Genomic DNA, 10,850 nt, shown 5'->3' on the forward strand with positions numbered 1-10,850 from the left:
TCATCTAGATCATGTTGAAGAATGGTGGGCCCAATATAGAACCTTGAGGTACTCCACTGCATGCTTCTCTCTATGTAGATATAGTTCTGTTGAGGGCTACAAGCTGAATCAGATGGTTAACCAATCCACGTGATGGTATTATTTATTCTACATTGTTCTATTTACCAATAGGTCTATTTAGTCAAATACCTCACTGAAGTCCAGGTATATATACTATATCCATAGCATTTCCTTGATCCATTAATTTAATCACTTTATCAAAGAAGGAAATAAGGTTTGTTTGGCACAATCTGTTTTTAACAATTTTGGCTTCTATTAATTGTCTTGTTCATTTCTAGGTGCTCACAAATCCATTGCTTGATTACCTTTTCTGAAAATAAAGGTTATTGTATTAAAGTAGTAGTTTTCAAAAACAGTGGTCTACCAAATAACAGCAATAGAAGCCTGCCTCCTCATCAACTAATTTTCTTGCTCCAGCTAGTCCCCTAATTTCTAATGTCTGTCTTATAGCTTGCTAATAGAATTAAAAACATCTATAATCAACAGACAGGAGCCTACTGTTTTTGAAGATGAGGATATGGCAACCAACTATTCCTTAGGAACATGGTCAGATTTATCAGTAATCACAAACAATGGCCAGATTGGTACCCAGAATTCATAGTACTTTTTAATTAGTTCAGAAGGAATTCAGTTATTTCCAAAGTCATCTCTGATTTTACATGAGAGATCAAATCCATAATCTTCCTTTGAGGGAGAACTTTCATATTACTATAGACAAGTTAGTTAGACATATCTCCATTAAGCCTTAAAACAGTGGTTCTCAACGTTTGTGTGACGGCGACCCCCGTCACACAAACGTTCTGCGCATGCGCGGCGCCGTGCGCATGGGGCGGGGGCGCACATGCGTGGCGGCACCCCCATGCGCGGCACGCATGCGTGGCGGCGCCCCCTGAGGGGAGGAAATGGCGGATCGCCTTCTTTGGCGACCCCCGAAAAATGGTTGATCGACCCCAAATGGGGTCGCGACCCATAGGTTGAGAACTGCTGCCCTAAAATGTCCTTCCTTCTAGGGATAGCATTCTCCCACTGAGATGCATTACTGCTAATGGCAGTAATATGCCAAAAACCAGAAGTTTCTTTTTATTATTCTTAACTGGCTGAATAAGTGGATTCCAGGCCTTTTCCTATGGCATTTTTTTTTTTACCTTACTAGGTGTTTGTGCTGCCTGTTTTGGTTTAAGAGCTCTTGATCTGTGATTGGCACTATAGGCATTATATCCAGCAATTAGTTTTCAGACTAGGATCTTGACTATCAGAATTGTTCCTTATTTAATATTGGATTTAGTTGGCTCAGATATTTTTGTAACTTCCATATTAAAGTTCTATCCACTTTAGTAAACAGTGCTTCCAAGGGAGTTTTCAGCTATCAGTGAAAGACAGATATGCTGGAAAATAAATTACTTATCAAACTGATCATCTCTGCATGATTTTCCAGCTGGAAATATGATGGGTTAGAACAAGTCCTCAATATAAATTTGCCAAGGAAATAATTAAGCATGTAGTGGCTATTAGATAAAAAATACCTTCAAAAGAGTACACAAAATACATATTTTATCAAAGAACGTACTTAGATATGTGCCCATAACATTATTACCTTTCAGGGAAAGTACTGTGTGCAAAATGCAGAAAAGAGTAAAAGGCAGTAAACAAAAGACATTAAGAGCAGCTGACGAGCAAAAATAAATAGCTATTCTTACTTCATCTAGTTTATCTCTGCACATTCACGGTCTATATACCTTTCTATCTTTGCAAATAATATTTCTCTTATGTCCACATACTGATAACACCTTTTTATTTTTAAATCTATTTTATTTTTTATCCCTTTATTATTGTTTATAAATAATTCAGGGTGGTGAACATAACTAATACTCCTTCTTCTTCCTATTTTCCCCACAACATCAACCCTGTGAGGTGGGTTAGAGAGAGAATGATTAGCACAAAGACACCCAAATGGTTTTTCATGCCTGTGGTGGAAGTAGAATTCAGTCTTCTGGCATCTTAACCACTAGATCACTAGATTAACAACAACAACAACAACAACAATAATAATAAGAAGGGATCTTGGAGATCTTCTAGTCCAACACCCTGCTCAGGCAGGAAACCCTATCATTTCAGACAAATCTTACCTCTCTTTTTGGGGATTACCTCCACTCCATTGAATTATAACTTTCTCAGTCTTCCCTTTCTTCTCAATTCATTTACTGTTCCTATAGATATTTATTTTATAATTTAGTATTTATTCACACACTCCATATGATAAACCACTTCAATATATTTTTGTAATGGCCGTTCACCTTGCATTCAGTTCTGATTCATTTGTCATCTTGACATCATTCTTGACTTTATGACTTCTTGTTTTAGCATTTTTTTTAAATTTTATTAATTATTAATTTTTCAAATTTTTACATCCAAATACTTAGGAAGCAGCATGGTGATAGGGTAATCAATAGTCCAATAACAAAGTCATTCATATATATCTCAGGTTACATCAATAAAAGTTCCCTATTTCCCACAAATATTATATTATATTCATATTAATAAGTTTCTAACTAAAGCTCAATCAATCATCACATTTATCAATAACATTTTAGTTATACATATCCAAGTCCTGTTTTTAGGTTTTATTTAATTCCAATTTATATATTCCAATTTAGCCTTTTATAACCAATGTTTAAGCTTCGGATAACCTTAATTTCCCTCATTTCATTATAAAATAATTAATGTAACTAAAATACACATATTATTCCAAAATTTACCTTCTTACTTTATTGACAAGTATATTCTATTTCTCATCCTAGTAACTCCTCATTTAGTAGCAAAATGTCTTTCATTGTCACAAATCTATTTCCAAATAACAATTGAAGTTATAATCTAAGAGTTAATTTTAATTCCCATTATAAATCTAAATCCTAAATGTTAAAGGAATCATTATCTCTAAAAAGCTGCTTGGCCCATTTTCTGAATCCCATTTTTAAATCTAACTCTGGCTTTCTTTTTGTGCCAAGCAGGTTTCCATCCCAGAGCCTCTAAACTTTCAGCTGTATCTCCCTTTATTTCCACACCTGTTGTTTGAATCAAAGGAGAACATCCAATTATCAATCTTTCAAGAGAACTGGCCCCTTTGTAATTATTAGGTTGTTGCCCTAATAGTTCAAATCTCCATGTTTGGTTTAAAATATTTATCATCGGTTCCATCTGGTCCTCTTCTTCTTCTTGCAGTTTCATCTGAGTAAAATAGAAAGTCACGTCCATTGTTGTCATTATTATTTGGTTGTCTGGGTTGTCTAGATTCTCAGTGTAGCATGTTTGTTGATCAATTCCTGTTGCTTTTGGAGTTATAGGTACTGTAATTAATGTCAATGTTTGAATATCAAAGTTCTCAATCAATTGTACATGTTGTTGAGTAAAATCTTCTTCGGTGTTAAATTGTTCCTCTTCTGTTATTTTTTGGCTTGTCAGTTGATCAATTTGAGTCTGGGGTTCAATTTGTAGTTTTGTGAAAATATCCTTGGCTTTCACTCATGAATTTATTAGTTCAGTGGCTTCAAAAAATTTTTCAAGGATAAGTTTATAATTAAGTTGTGGGTAGGGTTCCTCCATTTCCATGGTGATTAGAGATAGTCCTTTAGTGGAGGCTATGTTTAGTAAAAATCAGCCATTGTCCACCTCCACACTTTGCAAAAGTTATTGTCACCACCCAGCTGTTTCCACTTCTTATCTTTTTAGATAATATGAAGGGTAAATCAGGGAAATCAACAGGAACAATTGATAAGAAAAAAAATCAGTTGCTATGCCAGGTTTCACCACAAGATGTCCCCAGCAGACCAAAAAATCCTTTCCCAGACGCCAAATAGCCTTTTATTCAGTCAAAACACACAAAAAAAATATTTTCCAAAGTTAATAGTTAAAGAAGATATTAAGTCTCTATAATAGGACGTTTTAGGACCCTCAGGTATCCACAAATCAAAACTCCAGTTATTTGGTTATTGAGATTAATTGTCCTTTTTTCCCAAAAAATTTAATATCCCAAGTACGCAAATGACACTGTATTGAGAGCAGGGAAAAGTTTCAAGGAGCTTTCACAGGAAAGTGGTTAGGGAAGAAGAAAGGTAAAAAAAAGGGTCTCACCCCAATCCTCCACTCCTGCTTCGTTGTGCTTAGTTGTTATTTTGGCTTTCGGCTGGTGCAACTTGATGATTGGCCATGTTAATGGCTGATCTTTTCTTCATCGGTTCTTGGGAGCTGCCTCAGATCAAACGGAAGGACTGCTGCCCTTCTGCGATCTAGCAAGAGTCTTCCCCAAGGTTGGTCGCCCCTGCAGGGCAACTTTCGACCCTTTCCAAGGTCTTCTGACGAAGGGAAATCAAACAGCGGCGAGAAGGCTCTCTCCGCATGTCCGGAGGCTCCACGATCCGGAACCGGAAGCCAGCACAGTGTCTTATACATAAATTTTCCCAGACCATTTAATTTTGTTCTGTGATTGTTGATATACTGAATTCTTGGTTCCATTATGGACATATGCATGGCTATTTTCACTTTTTACACTCATTCCTCTTAACTAGCTACATATTATCTCTTAGCTTTCTACCAGTATTTGTACATTGTATTTTTTTTTCCCATTGTCACATCTTCAGTAAACATTCTACTGGTAAACAGCTTTAAGTTCTGTTAGAGAATTTTAATTTCTCTATTGGTGAAAAAATAAATCAGAAGCTCTCACAGTTGACTGCATTTAGCTGATTCAAAATAACCTTTATATTTATATCAAAATATTTATAATACCATACATTCTTCTTTACAGCAACATAGCTCAATGAATACTTCTTACGGAGAGATACAGAGACAAACCTGAGACTGAAAATTCAGCTCCTAACTCTTTTTTTTTAATAAAAAGTTTTTATTTTCCATTTATTCATACAAAATACAATTCAATTAAAATAAATTCCTCCATTGGTACCGCCTGCCCATTCCCCCCAGCCGCATCTACCCTCTCTAATCCTTCCCTACTTCCCTCCTCTTTCTCTCCTCCCCTCCTACTCTCTTCCCCTCCCCTTCTCCTCTAACCATCCTACTTCCTCCCTGCTCCTTCCTCCCCTCTCATCCCTCTAACACACATGAACGCAGCATAGGAGAAATGCCCAAGCATTTCCATGACTATATTATCATTACCCACCCACCCACCCACCCTCAACCCTCCCCCCCTCGCTTCCCAGAGCAGAGTACAGGGTTATTAATAAGAAAGTTAACAATAATAAAAAAAGAAAAGAAGAAAGAAAAAAGAAAAAAAATCATACTTAACCTTTAACTCCCCTTAAATTAAGTCGTATAAACAAATCTCTACAACAGTTACTATAAAATTTACTCATAAAGTAAATGAAACTTTATAGTCCCATTTTTTTCTGAATATAATCTATCCATCTTCTCCATACAATAATATATCTTTCTTGTGTATGATCCTTCAAATAAGCAGAAATTTTTGCCATTTCTGCAAAATTAGAAACTTTAAATATCCATTCTTCTAAAGTAGGAAACGAGTCCTTCTTCCAATATGAGCCTACTAATAACCTTGCTGCAGTTAATAAATTCAACATTAAAGTAGTTTCTTTGTCATTTAAATCCACAAAGATACCCAATAGGAATAATTGAGGGGTGAACTTTATCTTCCTTTTAAAAATCTTTTGAATGTTCCACCAAATCATAATCCAAAAAGCCTTTACCTTTTTACAATTCCACCAAACATGAAAATATGTCGCATCCATATTACCACATCTCCAACATTTGGGTTGTACATTTGGATACATACAAGATAGTTTTTTAGGATCTAAATGCCATCTGTAAAACATTTTATAAAAATTTTCCCTCAAATTTTGAGCTTGTGTAAATCTAACATTTCTAATCCAAATTGTCTCCCATAAGTCCAATGGGATCTGTTCCTGGATATTCTGAGCCCATTTAATCATACAGTCTTTAACCAATTCTGTTTCAGAGTCTAATTCTATTAAAGCATTGTAAATTCTTTTTATGTGGGCCTGACTCTGATCTTTAATCTGAATAACCAGATTTCCATCTTCTAGTGTTATTCCTTCTTTCTTATCTACAGTCCACCTGTCCACTATTTGTAAATATTGAAACCATGACTGTAGAATATTTTCTTGCCTTAATACATCTAGAGATTTTAAATGCCAATCCGAACCAGACCAAGTTAATAATTCTTTATACGAAATTTTATCAAAGTTCATCCCCTTAGAAATCCCCTCAATTGTATGTCTAGGAATCCCCCAGATGGGTATTTTATAGTTTAACCTATAATAATACTTTTTCCAAACTTGAAGTAAAGCACTCCTCAAAATATGTGATTTGAAAGCCCGGTCCACTTTCTTATTAAAAATTAAATATGCATGCCAACCATACATTAAATCCCACCCTTCAAGAGCAAGAATATCCTTATTTGTTAAATTAAGCCAATCACTTATCCAAGTTAAGGCGGCTGCATCATAGTATAATTTCAAGTTAGATGCTTTAAGTCCTCCTCTTTCTCGGGCATCTTGCAAAATCTTAAACTTAACTCTTGGTTTTTCCCCAGATCAAATGAATTTATTGATACCCTTCTGCCATTCCTCCAAATTTACATCTTTTTTTAAAATAGGTATCATCTGAAACAAGAAAAGAAACTTTGGTAGAACATTCATTTTTACAGCTGAAATTCTCCCCAACAGTGACAATTGCAGTTTTTTCCAGTCATTTAAATCCTTTTGCCTATAGTAATTCATAATTATTTTTATACAATTTTCCATTTGAGGCAGTTAAATATACTCCCAGATATTTAACCTTTTTCACCATCTGAAAATCTGTGGCTTTAACCAAACTTTCCTTGTCATTGGCTGACATATTCTTAGATAATATCTTAGTCTTATGGTTATTGACTTTAAAACCAGAAACTTTTCCATATTGTGTTATAAGTTCTAATACAGAGTGGAACAACCACTCTAATCGGTTGTTCCAAAATCAAAACCAAATCATCCGCAAAAGCCCGTAATTTATACTCATTTTTTCTTATCTTTATGCCCTTGATTACCGTTGATTCTCAAATCTGGATCAACAAAATCTCCAATGTTAAAACAAATAACAATGGAGATAATTGACATCCTTGTCTTGTCCCTTTTTCAATATTAAAAGTCTCAGTCAATCCCCCATTAACAACAATTTGAGCAGATTGTTGCTGATATATAGCTTTAAGTGCATGTAAAAAATTATCCCCAAAATTCATTTTCTCTACCAGTGAGAATAAGAATTGCCAATCTAATTGATCAAAGGCTTTTTCAGAATCCAAAAATATAAAAACCACGGAAATCTGATTGTTCTTATCCAAATACTCAATTAAGTTAATAATTTGTCTAACATATTTCATGTATCGCCCTATTATGAATCCTGATTGATCACTGTGAATCAAGACATAACACTTTAATTTCAATTCCTCAGTAATCTGTATTTGAAGACCCAAATTTATAGTTCCCTTTAAATATCTGAGAACCCTTTTTACACCCATCCAATGTAACTTTATAGGTGCAGCAGTAAAACGACTCAAAATGCTTACTGCGCAAGCTATGTCTGGTCTGGACCACTGTGATAGATATAACAAACTCCCTATTGCTGAGTGATATATCCCTTGATCACAGGTTTCACCTTTGTCCGCACTTAAACTATTATAAAAATCTGTACTCATGGGTGTGGGAGCAGTATTGCAATCTTTCATATTATATTTTTCAATAACTGCTCAATTTTTCTCCTTTGAGAATATAACCACCTTTTTCATTTTTCTGTATCTCTACACAGAGATAATTTTTTATTTCTCCCAAATTCTTTAATTGTGAAAAACCTTGTGCCGCTAACCTGGCCTTATACTGTACATCATTATTTGGCAATACCTTTTTCTTATATACCCACCTACAACCCACAGCTTTGGTTCCCTGTGGTAAAATCACTGATTTAAATACTTCATGTTCTCCCATGGATTTCATCTCTTTATCCATGACCTCCTTCCATCTTTCTTGTTCAGCTTTTGGTAATGCCAACACCTCTTTATAACTTCTTGGCTCATATCACACATTGCAAACCTTTACCTTGCTGGAAGAATACCTGTCAGGCAGAATGCCTTTGTTACATCGCTCTGACCAACGTGGTATTAACTGTTCCTGTGTCTCAAGTCTTTCTGGTTTCATGTCTTGTTCAGCCTCTCCTCCCTGAACAGTGACATCTTCAATAATCATTTTTTTATCATTAGATGAGTTATTGTCGTTAAATAGATCACCGTCATTAAGTGAGACATATCCAGAATTTGCATTAATTCTGTCCCAATTTTGTTCTGCAAAATTAGCAGACCTTCTTTTATTTCGATCGCTAAAGCGATATCCTTTTGACCCTGGCTCATAGCCACAAACCTGAGCTTTCTTGCCTTTTGCTGTCTCTTTCTTCTGATTGCTTTCGGAATATGTACGCACGCAGTACTTCCAAAAATTCTCAAATGTGCCAGTGATGGCTTTCTCCCATATAGAATGGCATATGGAGTATTATTAATGGAGGAACTCCACAGCCTGTTAACTATATAATTGGCAGTCAATATGGCTTCTCCCCAATATGACCTGCTCATACCAGAATCCTCTAATAATGAATTAGATAGGTGAATGTCCATTCTTGAAAATCTCCAGTGATGGAGCACCCACAATCTCTGGGTGTAAGCTGTTCCACTGGTTGAGTGTCCTCACTGTCAGGAAGTTTCTCCTTAATTCCAGGTTGCTTCTTTCTTTGATTGTTTCCAACCATTGTTTCTCGTCCTTCCCTCTGGTGCTTTGGTGAACAACCTGCCCCCCTCTGCCTTGTGGCAGCACCTCAGATACTGGAACGCTCCCCTATTTCTTATTTTCTTTAGTCCCATAGCCGTTCTTTGTATGTTTTGGTCTCCAGGTCTTTGATCATCTTGGTAGCTCTTCTTTGAATTTTTTCCAAACTCTCAACATCTTTTTTGTGATATGGTGACCATTCCAAGTGTGGACTCACTAGGGCAGGGGTCGGCAAGCTGAAACACTGAAAGAGCCACTTGGACCCGTTCTCCTCACAAAAGAAAAAACTGGGAGCTGCATAATGTGTGCGCATGGACAGGGGGCTTGATTAAAGAGTGGAGCCTAAGGCGAGACTTGCACCGGCTCTGCCCCCATCCAGCTCCATCCTGGCTTCTCCTCCCCTCAGAAAAGATTGCTCTCCCCCCACCCCACACTCTCCCTCTCTGGGACTTTCTTCTTTCCGCCTTTTGTCGTGAAGGTTCCCAGGGAGCGGAGGAGGAGGCCAACGGGGAGAAAGAGCTGCTGCGGCAAATCTTCCGAGGCAGCAGCAGACGCCTGCTCAGGCTCGCCTATCTCAGCCTGCTGTGGGAAGCCGGAGTTGAGGCTTCTGGCTCGCTCTGGTTGGGGTGCTCGGAAAAGAGGATGAGAAGCAGAAAGTGGGAGAAAGGACGTCTTCCACCTCTCTGGGGTTCTTTTGCTGGAGGGCGAGGAAGCAGCAGTTCTGCTCCGCAGGAGGTGGGAGCAGGCAGCCTCTCCTTCAAGCTTCGCCAAGTGACTCCAGAAGTGAAGTGAGGTCTGAGTCCCCGGAATGTCAACTTTGCAAAAGAGGGAGGCGTTGGTGGGATTAAAATAAAACGGGGGGGGGAGGAGGTTGAGGAAACCCAGCAGACACCTCTATCAAAGGGCGAGCAAGAAAGGCAAGATCAGGGAGAGGAAGAAAGCTTTCGGGGCTTGCCCAGCAGGCAGCTGATCTCCGCTCTCAGAAATAGCTGTGGCAGGCAGGGACTGTGAGGAGCAACCAGGATTGGAGGAGCAGAAGTCAACACTGCCAAAGAGGAGGAAGGAAAGGAAAAGTGGGGGTCTTTAAATAGTCATACCCACTTTTCCCCCTTTTTTTCCAGACATCCACGTGTGTATGGGTGTCAGGTTTGGAAGCCTCCGATTAAGTCTGTGCATGTGCACAGACATAGGCTGACTCCTCCTCATCTCCTGCCCTTGCTGCATCTCCTGTGGAGACACATTTGCATCTCTGTGTCTCTCTCTGCCACTCAAAGCCATCCCGCAGCTCGATCCTTGAAGCTGTTTCAAGGATCAAGGATCAAGCTGTTTCAATCGGCCATTGCCAAGCGTCCCCATGGAAGTCAATGGGCTCAGCTGCCCAGGGACCGCCCAGGGAGCAATGCCCCCACTGGCAGCCACCCCCCCCGGGAGTGCCGCCCGGACCGGTTCAGGGAGACGCGGGCCAGTTCGGCTGCCCAGGGAGTGATGCTGGCACCAGCCACTGCCCCAACCTGGACTGCCACCCGGGGGGCTGCAGGAGGAAGAAGGGGAGGAGGAGGGCGAGGAAGCTGCCGCCGCCGCTCCAGCTGGGACTCCGCACTGCCCGGCCTCACCCTCTGCCTATCCGATGTAGCCACGGCGGGCTGCTCACCCTGGCCGCAATGCTGCAGCTGCTCTGCTTGACCAGCCCCTCCGCCGGCCCGGCTGCTCCCCCCAGGGCACCCCTCTTGCCCTGGCACCCGCCTGAGCCACCTGGGGGCCAGCAGGAGGAAGAAGGGGAGGAGGAGGGTGAGAAAGCTGCTGCTGCTGCCCCAGCCAAGACTCCGCGCTGCCTGGCCTCGCCCTCCGCCCATCTGATGTAGCTGCGGCAGGCGGCGGTGGGGGCTGGTGCCACATGGGCCATTGGCCCTGGCCGCAATGCTATGGCTGCTCTGCTTGACCAGTTCCTCCGCC

At 39.6% G+C, this 10,850-nt stretch overlaps 1 protein-coding gene across 1 annotated transcript in view; it reads left to right on the top strand.

Annotated features, from left to right (window-relative positions):
* LOC120307309 (histone deacetylase 4-like) overlaps window positions 1-844 on the top strand; it is a 172,588-nt gene extending 171,744 nt beyond the window's left edge. The window contains exon 8 of the mRNA XM_039341956.1: window positions 9-844. Within this exon, the coding sequence (XP_039197890.1) occupies window positions 9-18 (10 nt within the window). The 3' untranslated portion in view covers window positions 19-844. The remainder of the gene's footprint in view (window positions 1-8) is intronic.
* The last annotated feature ends 10,006 nt before the right edge of the window (window positions 845-10,850 follow it).

Source organism: Crotalus tigris, unplaced genomic scaffold (assembly GCF_016545835.1).
Source record: "Crotalus tigris isolate CLP2741 ecotype Arizona unplaced genomic scaffold, ASM1654583v1 scf7180000017774.6281472, whole genome shotgun sequence".
In the NCBI taxonomy this organism is placed as follows: Eukaryota; Metazoa; Chordata; class Lepidosauria; order Squamata; family Viperidae; genus Crotalus; species Crotalus tigris.